The sequence below is a fragment of the Phragmites australis genome, chromosome 22 (genome assembly GCF_958298935.1).
Source record: "Phragmites australis chromosome 22, lpPhrAust1.1, whole genome shotgun sequence".
Taxonomy (NCBI): domain Eukaryota; kingdom Viridiplantae; phylum Streptophyta; class Magnoliopsida; order Poales; family Poaceae; genus Phragmites; species Phragmites australis.
This window is the reverse complement of record NC_084942.1, coordinates 22,821,421-22,839,552: the sequence shown is the minus strand read 5'-3', so window position 1 is coordinate 22,839,552 and position 18,132 is coordinate 22,821,421. Positions and strand designations below refer to the sequence as shown.

Below are 18,132 nucleotides of genomic sequence, written 5' to 3'. Positions count from 1 at the left end.
GATCCTTATTTCCCATAGGTGATAGGTGTTATAGTTGATGATTCATTTCTTAATTTGCATATAATCATATTGATTTTGTGTACCTGCAGGTATGCCATCACCCCTTCCGATTATATTTTAATGTTCATATGGAATGGTAAGATGTGCTTCAACTTCTCATTCAACTCTTTGTGCTTATAACAAAATCATATTCAACATCTGTAAACTTTTTGTTCTATTTGCTGCTGGATTAATGCTTCTAACAGTTCAGTGCGCAATATTACTTTTACCATACACTGAACAAACTGTCAACTGGTTACGGGATACTACCACTTTGGTTTTAGAGCTTTGAGCTGCAAATTTATCTCTGCTTTTGCAGTGAGGAACGTAACTTCATGATCTTAGCCAAATCAATAACTCCCCGTTATATTGTCAAACTAGTTTATTTTTACATGCTAATCACAATTTATTAGTTGATAGTATTGTCTAGTGCTGTGCACAATATACATCATATAGATGAAGCATAAACCTTGTATTAGAAGTTATGCCTAATCATTTTTATGTAATGATAACTTATTATAATATTGTTAATTATTTCTATTACTAAATTTTAAATGTAATTATTAACTTATTATGAATGTATAACCATCCGTTGAATTACAATTAATCGGCCACATAATAATTAATTGCTTTGAGGCACCCTTCCTTCAAACATGCATATTCCTATTTTTTCACGACACTGCTCAAGAGTCTGTATTTTTATTGACTTTGTGGGGATGCATTTTTCCCTTTCATGGTGAAAATACACATGCACTATTACTTGCATGAGTGGTATTCAAGATTCCTGATGTGTCGAATCGATTCAAATTTTAGTTATTCTCACAGTTTGCATTTTCCCCATTTATCCAAGCATTATTAGTCTGCTCAGTAGATAGGTACAATCAATTTTACTCTTTTTTTCACAGTTGAGTCCAGGTCTTAAATAGGGTGCACTTCCAAGGTCGAACCTCGAACCGGTAAAATCACACCCGTGCGCCTTGGCAGTGCTCGCATGCTTACTTCCTTTTTCCGCTCTACTTTGAAAGGATCCTCATTGTTACATTTCGTATGGATTCCTTTTTTTCCAAAAACCATTCGGACACATTTATTCTGTTCAAATTGCTATTATGGGCAGCTACTCCAGTGATAAAATGTCTTCATATTGTTTTGTTTATAATATTTGAGGTGAACTGTCTGTCATTTGGTCCATTGAATTGATGACTCGCAGCTCCCACCTACTAGTGTACCAGTCATTTTGAGAGAGTACCGCAGGGACCATACGGATATAGAAGCCACTGTTTTCCTTGATGATGTCGTGTCTTGCGTGTTTAATATGAGGTATGATTAGTACAATATTTTTTACTGTCTTAGGTCAACTCCAACAAAATCCTTAAATTTACAGATTCCTGCTACAGTACTTTGCGGTCTACTCGAACAGAGCATCTATCCAGCGCTACAGTGTTACTACAGTATTGCAGAGAGAGAGTAGGGTGCTGTGTAGTAGGATAGTAGTGGAGTGGCGTGAACACGTGTTTATATTTCATTGTTGCAACCATCAGATGGTTGTTCTTTCCTGTAATTTCTTGATTAATTCAGTTAAAGTAATCCACATCAGATTTTGCATTACCTTTGCTAATGGGAGTATGAACAATGACTCTCTCCAGCATAATTGACGTATGATATTGTTTTGCTCTAGTTTTGTGCGAGCACACCTGACGCAATACCTTTAGCCCATTGACAAACACCTTCAGAGGAATAATTTTGGGCAGTGTCTTACCTCTATGTCACCTGGTGATAATTTTGTTTTTCTTTTAGTTGTAGTTTTGTAGAGTGCTTTACTTGCGTAGTTGGTTGGATGCACTGACATGGAGTACTAATGCATTTCGGCCCCTTGCAAAACCCCGTATATATTTTCAGGAAATGTTGTCGTTATGCGTCATCATTTGCATTCTCTGGTCACCCTTGGTCTTATGCACAGATGAACACCAGACGGTCTCCTGCCACCAGCAAGAGATAGATGTTTAGCAGTATAGCCATTGTACACCTTGATGTCAGTCCACAAGAGCAGTTAATTATATGTCTGAGTTAGATCTATCTCCCTTAGTCGTCCGAAAGCTCATCGAATCATCGACTAAACTTTTTTTTTGGCTGCTGGTGGAGGATGGCCTTGTGGATCACTGCAAATTATACAGTTGCTATTTGATGGAAAGCGACATGGTCCTTGTTTATTGGACACACTAATGGGCATCTTTGGTAGGGTTCATGACAGCGCGCTCCGCTTTACCTTTGCCTATTTTCAGCTAGCCCAGAGCTGCCCAGCATTGTTGTCGCCGATCTACGCCGATGGGGGCCGTCTCCAGCCACTGTCCCTGGCACGGCACCAGTTGATGAACTGTCTGAAAACGTGACGCACAATTGAATTTCTGAGCCTTAATATTGTAGATGTAGCAGCTGTGGGACATCTGAGGTGTGTCTTGGCTTGGAGTGGCCTTGGCGGCCTGCTGAGACAGGATCTTCAGCTGGATCAGCATGGGTAGACGACGACATGATTGTTCTGGGGAAGCCCTCAGCCGCTTGCCCATAAATTTCTATCTCTCGCACTCTTGTCAACTTGGCAACTATCCTTGTCACTTTGAATTCATGTTGATGTCCATCTCTACCCAATCAAGTTCTTGGGAACAAGGACTGCCATAGTGGCGTCCCCTGTAAATAATATATAGCAATATACATGACAGGAAAAAATGAGCCTCAAGTAGTCGATTGTTGTCTTGCATCTGTAGCAAGAGTGAGGCTGCATTTCATGTGTTTTTGTCCGTGGAATGGATAAAATACCCTCATTCTCTCCTATATTTTTTCTAATGTGGTAGTAAATTTTGTATGGACTACACAACTCACAACTGTGTTCCCGACCCTCACCCAAAAGTTTCTCGGTACCTGAGGATCGGAAATGGAATAAGAGGTGAGTTGGAGAGGACCCCGTTGATGTCCAACTTGGAAGGCTTCTCCCTTTTCTCTTTTGAAGGAAAGCCATCTCTATCTTTTCTGGTGTTGCCTGCCTGGCGGCTGGGGGCACAGAACAGAACGGACAAGGCAAAAGCCGCATGAGTTTTCTTCACTGTGGAGGAGTTCGTGGTTGCTGTACCACCCAGCAACGGTTGACTCGTGAACAAGAATGATAGGGCATGTTTGCAACTGGAATTTGGTGAAAGCCAAGATACCTTGCTTCGTGAAGAAAACTTGTACAAGAATCCTAGTCCCCGTTACCCTTTTGCCAAAAAGATCCAAACGTGCAAACATGCCCCAGAGATCCTGCATCATGCATGTGTTGTATTTGTCATGCACCCATCTATCCTCTGCCTCTCATCTCCTCTCGCCTTTATCCATTCTTTTCAGGAACCTGAGCTAGACAGAACTGATTAATCGATCCAATCCGCCAAAACAAATAATAACTCAAACATGTGACCTCTTGTCCAATCCCTACCAAACGACCAACCATAAAGCACTAACATATGGTACAGAGGTAGACATAGCCTAAAAATTGAACGGGAATATACTAGTGATGATGTATTTATAACTTTACGTAAAAAAATCTAAATCCATTTAAAATAAAAAATTGAACGAGGCTCTGGGTCCTCACTCCCTGTACGCTGAGTCCACCCGTGATGATACCTAACCCTTATCTATATGTGTCTTGGTAGATAATACTAAACTAGAAAGTAAATTCTATAGTATCCGGTCCTATTAAAGATCTTCTTCTCCATGATAATATATGTCCACTTTCTCTTTCTCGTCTTCAGCCTAGCCATTAGATCACGGGATGGATAATATAAATAAGGTTTTATGGAGTCTTTCTGGATAGAGTCGTATAGACTTTGTTTTCACCAAATTAGGATCGCACATGTGTCTTGCCACAGGCCAAATTCCATATTTCTATCCTCGCTTGTACATACATCCATCTATATATACTTTTTTACCGCCAACTAAATAATCCATGCACCTTGGATGAACGGGGACTAGGCCTAATTCCTTCTAAATATGAGATAAAATAAGCTATTTCTCCTACCAGTCCAAGGCTATTGCGTCTATTCCCTGTTGCAAAATGATGCCATCTCATAAGTCATCATTTTGCCTCCGTGTAATCTTAGAGTGTGTTTGGTTGTAGACTAAAGAGTCTAACCAAATATTGGTCACGACCAAAACTAGGGCAAGCCAATATTAGAGTCAAAAAGATCATATTTGGTTCGTGACCAAGCCAAAATTGAGATATATGAGTGTAATATATAGAGCCCACATGTCACTAATTTTTTTAATGCAAAATATATCCAACATAGGTCTTAAATAGTAGATTTAATTAAAAAATATCACTACTATAGAACTAGTTTTATATGCTAATCTATCACTGCTGGTTCCTTACAAGCCGGTAATGATGGAGTATCACTGCCGGTTTGTATCAAAGATCGACACTAAAAAGTCATTCGAAAAGAACCAGCAGTGAAACTTGATTATCACTGTCGGCTCGTGGCTAGAACCAACAGTGAAACCTTGACTATCATTGCCAGTTGGTGGCTAGAGCCAGCAGTGATAGTTGTCAAGCATCACTGCCGGTTGGTGACTAGCACCAGTAGTGATAGTCAAGGTTTCACTGCCGACTCTAGCCACGAGCCGGTAGTGATAGTATCACTATCGGTTCTAGGCTAAAGCCAGCAGTGATAGTGGATGACAGTTTATTTTAAAAATTTATAACATTTTCATACGAAATCGGATGGGAACAAACTTTATATCAAAATTGTAGCCCTCGACGAGATCTACGACTTTGTAGTTGAAAAACTTTTTATTTGATGTCATTTAGATATCCATAATCATTTGAAGTTTCAAAAGGATTGCATATGCTAATGATATCACTAGTACTTCTACGGTAGGATGGTAAGGACATATCGCGCGAGCTGAGATGCTTCGGGTTCGAGTGCCACGAACCGCACGTGCGCATATTTCGTGCGAAAAATCGCGTGACTTATGACTTGTGACTTACGATGGTGCGGACGTGGGGTTCCTCAGGTGCAAAAAAAAAATTTCAATTTTTTCGACCTAAAAAAACATCGATTTGGCGTCAGAGACTATCACTGCTCGTTGCCCACTGCCAGCTCCAAAACCAACAATGAAGGTGGTTTTGGAGCTAGTAATGAAGGAGATTTATGCAATAGTGTATAATGATACAAACGGATTACAAATCTAATATAAGATTTAAAATATATAGTATTCTAAAGTTTATTAATCTCAAAGTTTACTAATAGGATGATGCCACCTTAGCAACAAACTAGGCAGCGGCCAAGCCATCGATTTGGACGCCCGAGCCTGTACCAAATTTCGACCTCCGCTTGTACTCGCTGGTGCCAAAAATTTCGGGGCAGGCCAAATCAAGGCCACCAACCAAATGTGAGCCAAATTGTATGGACAACGCTAAATTTTGGCTTGGTAAAATAGGACTTAAAACCAAACAGCCTCTTGTAGATGACTTAATAAACAATGGTACAATATTTCATGTTTACCCACCGGCTCCGAAGAAGCCTTTGGGTGGGATGAAATCCCGGCACGTCCAAGCAAAACCTTGCTACATCGGAACTTCAAGGTGTTGCTCATTTTATTTAGAACAAATAGTATCATCAACATGAATTGCTAACCATTGCAAGAGGACATTGGCCCTTTTTTCTCTCCCAATTTCTCGACCTCGCCATTCATGATCAAGACTGGGGTGATGAGCAACATGGCATGGACCCCTCTCGTGAAAGGCATGATGACTAGTACCTTTCACAGGTTTGTTGGCTCTCATTACTCGAAAAGAAAGAAGGATAGAAAAACGCTTGTACCGTACCCTTTTGCTCCTGTTTAGGTTCCCTATTATGTGCCGGCACAATGCCGCACGCTCGCACGTGCTCCTTGGTAGCTACACCAGACCAATCACAACTTCACAGGCTAGATGGACTTGGGACATGACACGAAAGGGGAAAGGGAGAAGGTCGCAATAGAGCAGTATAGTAATATATGTTCTTACTTTTTCGAGTACGACGGCAACCTTTCAATTCTCCAGTCTGTGTGCTTCCTTTGTCGTACGTGTGAAAGTAGCAGTAATATTCTTCTGTTGATGATTTTACTACTGCTACTATATTGCACTTCACATATTATAAAAGTTTCACATCACGCGAGCATGGGATCCACACCAAGAACTGTATTTTTTAATCAACGATAAACACCTGTCGAGATCGGAAAGTCTTAGAACGTTAAGGAAAATATAGCAGAAGAGAACTAGGAACTACCGTTAATACAGAAATTATCATCAATGTTAGTTTAAAATCGTTATTAGTAACGGGTTTTAAACCGACCGTGATTACTCGGTACTGATAGTCACTGACTATCAGTGTTAGGTATGAAAACGACATTAAAAATTACTATCAGTACTAATTCGTGCCTCCAACCGACACTGAAAATATTTTCCGAGCCAAAAAAATAAACGAGCTGGCTCGGCTACCGCTCCTACCACCGCCATCGTCACCGTGCTCCTTCCGTCGCCGCCACCGCTGCATACACAAATTGACTCATCTCATCGTACAAACACATCTCACAATCAAATCGACTCATCTCACATAATTTGATCAGGTTACGATGCCATACAAATTATAGCTCAGAAGGGACCATAAAAAGATCTTGATTTTCATAAGTAATTTAAGCATCCATACACGACCAAGCAGCAGCAGCTCGGCCATCAAAACCCCCCAAATCGATCACCATCAATCAAAATGAGCAAGGGAATAGCTGAAGAATCACAGACGGCCGAAGAGAACACGTGCTTGAGATCTCCATCACCTCGTCCTCCTCCAGTGTCGCAGCGAAGCCGTTGAAGTACCTCGTGTACAAGTAGAAGATGGCGCCCGTCGCCCTCTCCTCGCTGCACAGGACGACACCCAGGAGCTCGTAGTGGGAGCTCCTAGAGCGCTCCTGGTTGGACGCCAGCGCAACTCCCTCCTTGCCATGCGAGTGGCCACCGAGGTAGACGCGTAGGACTGCAAGAACGCAAAGCAAGCAGCTCCTCATCAACAGAAACAGTGAGAATCAAATGAGAAATGAGGGGTGGTCAAAACTAAAGAACTCAAGAACAGCCACTCCACTTGCCTTTTTCGCCTCCCACACCACCAGCTGCTCGCGTGTCCTCCTGCGCCGCCAACCACTCGGCCAAGAACCGCACCCAGCCGCTCGTGTGTCCTCTCGCGTTGCTAGACGCTTGGCCGAGAATCATGCTACTAGCTAGCCACTCAGCCTCGGGGCGCCGACGAGCTCGGCCGGTCTCTCTCCCTAGCTCCTCCCTCGCCTCCTTCGCCCCTCTCTCCATCTCCGTGTGCCACCAGTCCGCTTGTGGAAGAAAGGAAAGAGATAAGAGAGAGAGGTGATGTGGACGAAAGAGATAAGGGAGAGAGAGGCGCTCGAGAGCCGGATGAGATAAGTCCGAGCCGGACGTGATGATCGTGAGTTAAAGTTGGATTGAAAATTTTATTTGGGTCTGAAGCATCAATGCCGGTTCTGCACTGGAACCAGCACTGCTATCAACTATCAGTGCCGGTTCTTGGCTGGAACCGGCACTGATGTATCAGTGCTAGTTACTGGTTGTAACCGACACTGATAGTGACTATCAGTGTCGGTTCTTAGCTCCTCGGTCATTGTTCGTGCGCGAGAGTTTAAGAACCGACATTGATACGTCTTTAGTAGTGATTACTATTGAATTAGCACTCATGAGACGCTATATATGACCCGTTCTATAGTAGTGTAGATTGATTTTTTTGACTTGATTAATTTATTAATCACGACAGGTGCTATATATATAGTCGGCATACAAAGCACTAATTTAAATCTAACTCTAACAATCAATACAACCAATCTTATCTGGTCACGTGCTACAGTATTCCAGCGCGTGACAACTCCTGCCCACTAACTCTTGTGATGTTTCCGCGCTTTACAATGATGTGGACTACTTCAAATCATGATACAATATTAGTGCATGCTCTTAAATTGTCACATAAAAGGCGCATTAGCTTTAACAATTAAAATTCATCATCTGAAACTCCCAACTAGATCTGTAAACGAGCCGTGCTTTCGATCTAGGTAGGTTTGACTCGAGCACGAGCCGAGCTCGAGTTAGCCTAGCTAGGTTGGGGTTCTAGCTTGGAGCTAGGCTCGAGTATGCTTGGCAACAATATATAGGAACGCAATTTCTTTTTACGGCTTTAGATCATACATTTGATATCAAAAGCCAAGGTTGGCTCGATTAAGGTCATCTATAACATTACTTCAACTAAAAAAAATGCTTACTAGCATAATTCAACGACACAAACTCGAAGCCTAACTGAATTGTTCGAGCTTGGTTTGTTAGGCTTGACCGGTTTCTGTGAAGGCTCGAGCTTGTCTCCTTTATTATTGGAACCAAGATAGAATTGAGCTTAAATCAAGCTAAGCTCGAGCTATTTTGACAGCTTCATCCCTGGGCGTTCACATATGTTCTGTTGCAAAGATAGTCACCAGGAGAACTAGTTTTTTTATTCACACGTGCAAGCTTCATCTCTGTGTTAACTTTTTACACGATGCAAGGACCAAGCGTAATGGAGATTACCATGACACGCTACTCCTACTACTTTTTACACAAAGCAAGGACCAAGCGTAATTGAGATTACCATGACACGCTACTCCTACTGCCTCAACTTTTTTCCCCATACTGTATTTTCTTTTGGCAGATATGGATCATCATCACATGTGACCTGCAAGTCCACATGAGTGTGACATTGATCACCACCAACTACGATCTCTGTGGCAATGATCTCGAGTTCCTTTTGGGTGAGTAAGCACCAAACTTGCTTGTCGTCTTCCTCCGTGTCTGTTGACGTGGCCCCCACCAGGGTGGGACGGAATACCCCTCCCAATAACCCAACTCCAGCAGATTTGGGACATGGTGGCCGGGCTAGCTTGCCATTTCTGCCTCTCGATCCTCAGCTATCCATCCTATTATATACCTCCTCCTTCACAACACTCGGTCACTCACCATCCAAACCCAAAGAGCTCAGCTCACTCATGGAAGCAGCGTGCACCATCCCTTTTTATTGATCTATATAGAGAGAGAGACACACACACAGAGAAGAAGAAGCTTGTAAATCTCACCTTGCTCTTTCGATGGAGGCGGCTCCTTCTCTGGCCACTGCCGCCGATGACGACGACTACATCGTCGGCCTGTCGCTGACGTTGGGCCTGACATCGCCGGCACCCTCCTCTCCTGCTGACTCCGCTGCCGCAAGTGCCGCTTCTGATGGGGCCAGCAACGGCGCCGGCGGCAGAGGTGGTGTGAGGCTCTTCCCATGCCTCTTCTGCAACAAGAAGTTCCTCAAGTCGCAGGCGCTAGGGGGGCATCAGAACGCGCACAAGAAGGAGAGGAGCGTGGGGTGGAACGCCCGCCTCTACCTTCCGGCCGCGACAACCACTTCCGACGACATGGTTCTGGAAGCCAACCAGGCACTTCCAATGGCGCCGATCTCGGTCTCGCACTTGTGTCGGTCGCACCGGCACCACCAGATGGCACACATCAACGACGACGACGCAACAGCAAACGGAGTGCCTCGTTGCACCACCAACTATAACCCCGGCGACGGTGGCAGTTCACCGGGGGACGAGAATCAGAGGCAGCAGGTTGATCTCAATCTGAAGCTCTAGCCACGTACGTCGAACTAGTTAGTTGCTCATGCTGAGATCGAGCGTGTGAGGTGTTGTGTTTGTATTTGTGATTTCTCTTTCTTTCTTTCCTTTGGTTCTCCATTTTCAACTAGTGTGTCTAGTATTTGTGCCCGTTGTAATAATTCTGAAGCTGTTGTACAATGCTGCCCTGGCTGGGGGTACAAATTTGCTGTGCCCATCTGTAGGGCCCGAGGAGCAAGTGCACGTTGAGCACATGTATCATTTTGGTGGTATGTTTGTGCACCTTCCCCTTCTCTAATGTTCTAGCTAATTGCTAGTTTTGTGGCATCAATTGTCCATGCTAAGTTTAGCTGGAATTAATGGTGCCATATATAATATTAGTTTAGTGAGAGTACTTAAGATCTTGCATTGTAAATTGTAATATGGCCATGACCATGACTGATCAGAGTGCCTTATGGATGGACTAGATCTGTCTGAGGATTGACAGGGAGAACAGATGGGTTACTACACTGAACCAAATTGTAAAACAATGTCTACGGGTGAACACAGGTCGATCGATCCATTATTTCCATGACCATTTCAACTGAATTCAATTCCTTAGGAGCTAGCTTATGATTTAACTCAGAGCATTTGGTAGAGCTCATAAACCAGTTCCAGTTCTATCAAATAGCATTTTACAGCTTTTAGCTTTTATGTGATTTCGTGAAATGAACTTAGATGCTAGAGTTAAAAAACTAGTTTTTTCTAATTTACTTTCTCTACATAATCATTTTTTTTATAGAATTTAATCTAAATAATTACTGAAAAATCACTTTCAATAACAAAATTATTTTTCTTAAAAAATTATTTTCCTAAAAAAATAGAAAAAAAAACTCTACCGAACAGACCTCAATACATTCTACTAAAATTTAACCAGACTATTTGTCTATTTTTACCGGGATTTAGTCCTATATATATAACCTCTGGTGAGTTTTATTTAAGGTAGTCATAAATGACAACCAGTTGCTGGCCTGCACTCCAAACTTATTTGAGGCTATACTAGACTTTTCAATTAGTGAACTTTCCACGATCGGTTCTCGGAAAGAAAAAAAATCTTTCCACGATCACTGGAAAATATTTCGCACAATAGTGCGACGAAACCACTCCCTCTATAACACTGCAGATAGTACTTTTGATGGACGGACCATATGGTGATAAACTGATTATTGATCCCACTACAGACAGAAACCAAACATGGTTACATTCAGAGTACGTACTCGCATGGAATAGTCCATCCACTCAAACAACCAAACAGCACTCAATACTAAGGCCGCGTCTGGAGTTGCAAAAAAAAAAAAAAAAAAAAAAAATTGACAGAGCATTTGGCCGCCACGTTCTGCCTGTATATGGGCGTGAAAATGAACTAACATGGGTGCAGAGCACAGGCGACACGTGGCTTGCCAACGTGTTGACGTTGAACCAAATAGGGGTTTTTCGTGTGTGGACGTATCAACTTTTGATAGGACGCGCTGGGACGTTGAACCAAACATGTCCTGATTCTCTAGAAAAAAAAATCATAAAAGAAAAAAAAACACGAATGGATAATCCTGTACACACAGAGTCCACCATTGCCATGAGGCTGGTCCACCGCACAGTGACAGCCCTGTCCTCCCCACTGTGGCTCACCAGTTTTTTTTGTGTGTCATGCCGTGAATGATCTCTCCACGACCGGTGCCTAAATTTTGTCGCCACCCGCCCGTGTCCTCTGACTCCGCCTACATATGGCAAAGCTCCCGGGCGACACAGTTCCTATAATGGGCAAGCTACCTCGACAGGTCATCGCCGAGCAATGCAACATCGACGCCCGTGCGCAGCAGCACGCTCAGTAGTCAGCAAGTTCACTGAACCGACGGAAGCTGCTTGCTATTCGAGGTTTTCGGTCGATTTGCTGCGGCTCGTATTGAGAAACCGGTAAATCGGTCAAGTTAAAAAAATTCAAACTAAAATTCAAAGTTGAGCAAAAATTTATCCGAATTTTATCGTTTTCGTCGATTTTCGTGAAAACCAACAAAACCGTTCGGGAGCGGCATTCGGTCGGTGAACGATCTTGTGAACCCTGTCGGTGCTCGGGGTATGTATGTACCCGGTAAGAGTAGTAACTCTGGCTCTTTTTTTCTTTTTTACCGTAGATGATCTTCAGAGAAACCATTTGAGTTTGGTCTGCACCACTGCGCCAATGTGACCGCATGATACTGATGTCCATTTCTTCAGAGAAAGAAAAACCAATTGAGAATTGAGACGCAGTTTGCATGATGCGTTATCGATTATTACTGCTCTTTCCAACAAATTGAAGCAGCCTGTCTCGTCGTGCCCCATGTTCTAACAGATTTGCCCATCCCATCACATGGATCTCATCCAGCTAAAAATCAGATTTTTTTTTTTTTTTAAGTTCTGACCTAACCTACATCTCTTACGCATGCCATGGCACATCACTAGGCACTATTTATCGGAAGCAAATTTTATAAGATTCGATCATATAAAATACTATCTCTCAAATAATAACACGTATCTACTCTCTCATCTTTAGTGTAGCTATTAAATTACGAGATAAATAATATAGATAGAGTCTTATGAGAATTTTTGTAGACAGATAAGAATCTTATCAGTTCACCATCCTAACTTCCGGCCTTCTTCCCCGTGACACGAGACAGTGAAACAGCCATGGCAGCAGTAGTCCTCTTCCTGTACGCTTGTGAACCCAGCGCGCGTCAGCCGCATGATTGATACATGCTTGGAATGCACCTCCGTCTTCGACCGTCGGATCTCAGATCGTACGACCACATAGCTTCGGGTCGGCGTTTACCAGACACAAGATGAACCATGTAACGTTCATCCCAGAGGCAAGGCGCAGAGGTCAGGCAATCCATGGAACAAAAAAAGTGTCGGTATTCATTAGCCACCGTATGTGAAAATGTGAATATCTTGATAGAAACTAGGCAAAGGAAATAAGACCATCCAAGATGCAATCAGCAAATGCAGGAGTAATAAAACTCCGAAGAAACCGGAAATCAACAAAAGAAAAGGAAGAAACCATACAAAGTTATATATCCAACCCCAGAATGTTCGTCGAAACGGATCACAGACAAACGAATGCACAAACCCAACACTGGAGTACAAAACTAACATGGGGTATCGAACTTTGCAGAATGAACAGACTGGCCAAAAAAGCACTAGTAAGTAAGAGCATGGCTCTGGCATTGGGAAATAGAATATATGTCTACGGCACAATGGGGGTCACTACGTGACAAGGCGAACAGAACACAGTGTTTATGAATCCACGAATCATATATAACCCAACAATGTCGTCATACTCCAATTATTGGCAGATCTGCTCAACTGCGGCCACAATCTGCGCAGGCTGCACCACAGTTGCGTCCTCCAGAGTTGCAGCATAGGGGGTCGGCACATCCTGTGATGACAAGCACATGATGGGGGCGTCTAGGTAGTCCCAGAAGTTGTCGATGATGGCCGACCTCAGACTGGCACCAATACCACCTGTCCGCATGCACTCCTCCACGATCAGCACACGGTGGGTCTTCTTGATCGAGTTTCCTATCGTGTGCAGATCAAATGGCTTCAAAGACCTGATGTCAATGACCTCAGGGTCGTACCCTTTGTTCACCAATGTCTTGGCAGCCTGCATCACATGGTACCTCATGCGAGAGTATGTGAGGATGGTCACATGCTCACCTGGACGCACCATCTCAGCCTCCTCCAAGCAACAAATGTATTCCTCGTCAGGAATTTTCTCCTTCAGGTTGTAGAGGAGGACATGCTCAAACAACACCACAGGGTTCTCGCTCCTTATGGCTGCCTTGAACAGGCCCTTAGCATTGTAAGGAGTAGAGCAAGCAACCATTTGAAGGCCAGGAATTGACTGGAAGTACGACTCAAGTCGTTGTGAGTGCTCTGCACCAAGCTGACGGCCAACACCACCAGGGCCTCGGATGACAATTGGGATTTTGAACTGACCACCTGAAGTGTAGTGAAGCATACCACAGTTGTTGGAGATCTGATTGTAAGCAAGGAGAAGGAAACCCATGTTCATGCCTTCCACAACCGGCCTGAGTCCCTTCATTGCTGCTCCAACTCCCATGCCAGTGAAGGAGTTCTCCGCAATAGGGGTATCAAGAACCCGAAGATCTCCAAACATCTCAGCCAGTCCCTTGGTCACCTTGTATGAACCTCCATAGTGACCAACATCTTCACCCATGACGCACACTGTGGGATCCAAATTCATCTCTTCTATCAAGGCTTCACGAAGGGCTTCAAACATCAGCACCTCATGCCTAAACAGAAGAAAAGGTCAATGCAGTCAGGCACGTGTAGATGATCATAAGAAATAGAAATTATATATGGATTGAATTTCAACATCACTTATTCATAAAGGCGACAATAGCTATCACATAAAGCAAATTGCATTTAGAGAACAAAACTTCTATGTCCATTTATGTTTTATCAGCAAGCCAGTAGCATATTTTGTTGCTGTAACAAAGCTTAACAAAGTATAGATTTCTGATTGCCAGTGGTGACCAAATGGTTACTGCTGACAACTGGGGTACACTGATTGTTCGAAAACTGCTGTATGCTGTTGTTTACCAGTTCCCAATGTTCATGGCTGAGTTCTGAGTTTATGAATCTAGCAGGTTCAAGGTTGTCCCCTACTGGTAGGCTTTGAACCAATACATCTATATGTCAGGAAACAGTCCACTTCCAGTCACAACTATAACTTGTTGACAAGGGTCATTTGAAAATTTAAGGCATTTTAAGTTATCAAACGAAAACTTCGCATATTCCACTAGAGACATCACGAAGATAAGTTCATTTTTGCTGGCAAATCCAAACACCAGATAATAGATCCTAATCCCCTTGTTGAGGACTGAAGAGTTATCTTACTGTTTCCACATTCATGTCTTGTCGGCACAGATCACTTGAAAGAATATGCACTTTTAAGTTTCTAATCAATAACTTTGCTCATTCAATTAGAGCCACTCTGAAGGCCAATTTCAAATGTGGTGCTATAATTCTGAATGCAAGTTCAGCACAAATGTAATGCTATAATTCTACTATTCTAGCACTATGATATGCACCAATTTTACGTTCCAATTGGACAAGATTAAGATCACCCATCAGTTACTTCTTGTTCAGATCTCTGAACATTGAAGGTAGAAGTCAGACCCAGTGTTCATCGAGACTGTATCATGAAACTGCTTCTACTGTATTTCATACTGATAAGTGATAACCACATCAAATGTGCATCCATACAAACTGGAGTCGCTCCAACTTGGATTAATGAAAAAGGGGAATGGGTGTTGCTCATGATCGCCGAGTTTGTGGGCAAATCCACCTGGTGGAGTTCAATCTCGCCCATTTGTTCCCAATTTATATTTGGAAGTTGCAGAAGCATTAAATTAAGAAACAAGGCCCAGCCTATCTCCCTCTGCTCATCTCTCCCATTAACACAGAAACCTGTAAACTACAAAAATCTAATCTTACTTCCAACAAAGCTAAAGCATATGCGAGCAGCAACACAGCTAAATTTCAGACAAACAGCACGCGAGCAGCCATTAAGCTGCAAACAAGCAGACTTCCATATCCACTCATCGAGTCCTACTAATAGACGATAAATCATCGAGCATAAACATTTCCAGGACAACTATGCCCGCCAATACAATCGCATCCGAGGCTAAATCTCCTAGTGACATCTAAACCTAACAGAATTGTTTGAGAGCAATCATAACCATGCCAGATGTGAAAGCAGGTAGATAGCACACATCTCAGTATCTTACCCGCCAGACTTGGAGCCCGCCGCCGCGGCCGCCTCATTCGCCTTCGCCTGCGCACAGCACAATCCCACAGAGCAAACAGATCAGTCTTGTGCACAAAGCGCAAGCACACTCACCACGTAGCACATCACAGAGGAAGAAGAAGCCAGTACGCAACTGCAACGGCGTTGCGAACCACCAGCCTGCCTCGCGCCGAGCCCGCCGCTCCCTTCGCCGCCGCGGCCACGCGCACGCTCCTCGTCGCCACTGCAGAGGCCAAGTGAATCGGTCACTCACCGCTTCGCCGGCCGGTTCGCGCGGCACGAGCCCGGGGGGGGGGGGGGGGGGGGGTGGCGAGTTGCCCCACGCTGGCTGGCGCCGCGGAGGAGGCGACTGGTGTGGAGGGCCCGGGCGCGTACCTGAGGCGGCGGATCTAGGCTTGGCAGGGGCGACGGCGCCGACGCCGTGCAGCGTGGAGGAGGCGGCGGCCGCCATTGGTACCGTCTCGTCTCGCGCTCGTCTGCGGGTGGTGGAGGCGGTGCTGCTGCGGACGCGCGCGGTGGGGCGCTTTATACAGGGCGGTGCTCTCGCCTCAGCGAAGCAAGAGCGGCGGTGGCAGAGGAGGAGGAAGCGAGGTGGGGATGGCGGAGAGCACGAGGCGACGCGAGCAGCATCTTCTCGCGACGAGGCGGAGGGCGCAGGAGGGGTCGTGCGCGTGGTCTATGGACCGACGACGACGGGTGCCCACTTGGACGGTGGCGATGTGCGGAGGCGACGGCCATCTCACAGAGGTGCAGGGACGGGTCTGTAAACCGGGTGTAGACGGGGTGGGCTCGAGCCTCGGTTCCATCGACGACGGCCTCCTGTTTTGGATGGACCTGTCCACTCGCGCGGGCTGGCCCAATAAGCCCGTCTGGGCCAGGGCTGTACGGCCGCTGCTAGTCGCGGGCTGGCGAAGGTTGGGCCAGGTGGGCCGGTGCGGGGCTAGATGGGCCGGAGGGCTCGGAGCAGGAGGCAGCCGGGTAGATGGGCCGGTCCGCTGGGGAGGATTCAGCCCAAATAATAAAAGGAAATTCTAATAAGAGAAATCTAGTCTTTTATTTATTTCTCTACTAAAGCTGAACCCAAGGAGGCATAAGAGAGAGAGAGTGCCACATCATCCAATTATCTCCCTACCGTTGAACAAAAATGTATTTGAATAAGACACTCGGTGAACAACCTAGAACTTACTAAAAAGGCGTAAAGTCACAGTAGAATCTAGAACCTACAGATAAATGCCATGATGATTTGTTTTCCATCCGTTGATCATTGGCAAATATAACGCTTTCCATCTTTCTGTGAAATAAAAAGATGATTATTGTCTCTCAATCTAATTGCGAGGTAATCCTGCGGGTGTTGAGAAGCAGTGAGATGGACAGATCAAAAGATGCCCATCTCATTAGGGAAGTGGGAGAAGATGCTGATTTTAGGGCATTGAGAGCTTGAACTTAAGAATATTAGTCGTCATCAAAACAGAGCTACAGACTTGTGTAGCTAATTTTGCTAAGGAAGGTAATTGCACTGATGTTCTCTTGTATAGCTTTTCAGATTGTATTGTAGATATAATTATTATAGATTATAACTCTATTAGTGAGTAATAAAGCTCTCACAAGTCATATTCCTCAAACAAAATATATATTTATTGTACTACAACATCGTGCATGCGTGATTTCCTATCTTTTATTTGCTGCGAGGTTAGGTCGCATTGTTCTCTCTGACTGTACGAGCCTCGTGTCGCGGTCGCTGCTGACGGCGAGCACAGCCACTGCACCGTCCACCTCGCGGCCCAATGAAAGTCTAATCAAAACCCTTTACGTGTGTTAAGATTAATAGATAAATATTAGATGAGAAAGATGGATGATTAAAATTAAAGTGTTTTTTATCTAATGATACATAATTATAAGCTTCTTCAGTCACTCTCTTAAGAAAAGAGGGTGAAAAAGGAATAAGAGATGTAACACGTGCAGTAAATTAGAAAATGTCAGTTACATTTTCTTCGATTGTATTATTACTCAGTGCATCTAGAGTGTCTTGCGTGAGGTTTTTGGATGGAATGTTAACCGTGCTAGGTGGTTGACTTATGAGTGAGTTGGCTACGTGAGGTTTTAAAAAAAATCTTGCATGAGGTTTTTCAAAAATTCTAAAAAACTAGGCATCTTCCTTTTTGCAGATCTTACGTGAGCGCTATGATGATCAAGAAACGAAATAATGATTAGATAAAGTTTCAAAACAAGCCTTATGAAGTTTTATATCTTGTTGTCTCCTTCGTGCAAAGTTAGAACTCTCTGCTCAAAGAAGATGACAAGCTCAAAGTGACCGTGCCACGATGAGGATTATAGAATGGATATGTGAATTCACTCCCATTGAGAGCCCACCTTGAGATGTTTATGAGATTTAGGCTCATGGACTCTTGTTATAATAGGATAGCTTCTATCAATGTTTCTTCCGCTTTTGATGCGCTAATACACTTTGGTAGCTCGATGCAGGTCTGGCAAGCTGGAGTCCCATACTTCTTTTATTTCTATGTTATGTTTCTTGATACCCTTAC

At 44.0% G+C, this 18,132-nt stretch overlaps 2 protein-coding genes across 2 annotated transcripts; one reads left to right on the top strand and one right to left on the bottom strand.

The window, feature by feature from the left end:
- The first annotated feature begins 8,980 nt into the window (after positions 1-8,980).
- LOC133905046 (probable transcriptional regulator RABBIT EARS) lies at positions 8,981-10,023 on the top strand. The gene has a single exon (XM_062346742.1). The coding sequence runs from the start codon at positions 9,226-9,228 to the stop codon at positions 9,757-9,759; it is 534 nt and encodes a 177-aa protein (XP_062202726.1). The 5' UTR covers positions 8,981-9,225; the 3' UTR covers positions 9,760-10,023.
- Positions 10,024-12,802: 2,779 nt separating this feature from the next.
- LOC133904892 (pyruvate dehydrogenase E1 component subunit beta-3, chloroplastic-like) lies at positions 12,803-16,226 on the bottom strand. Its single transcript, XM_062346532.1, has 4 exons — positions 15,965-16,226; positions 15,724-15,812; positions 15,570-15,616; positions 12,803-14,069 (listed from the first exon to the last, which is right to left on the bottom strand). Exons 1-4 carry the CDS (start codon positions 16,038-16,040, stop codon positions 13,097-13,099), a joined length of 1,185 nt encoding a protein of 394 aa, XP_062202516.1. The 5' UTR covers positions 16,041-16,226; the 3' UTR covers positions 12,803-13,096.
- Between the last annotated feature and the right edge of the window lie 1,906 nt (positions 16,227-18,132).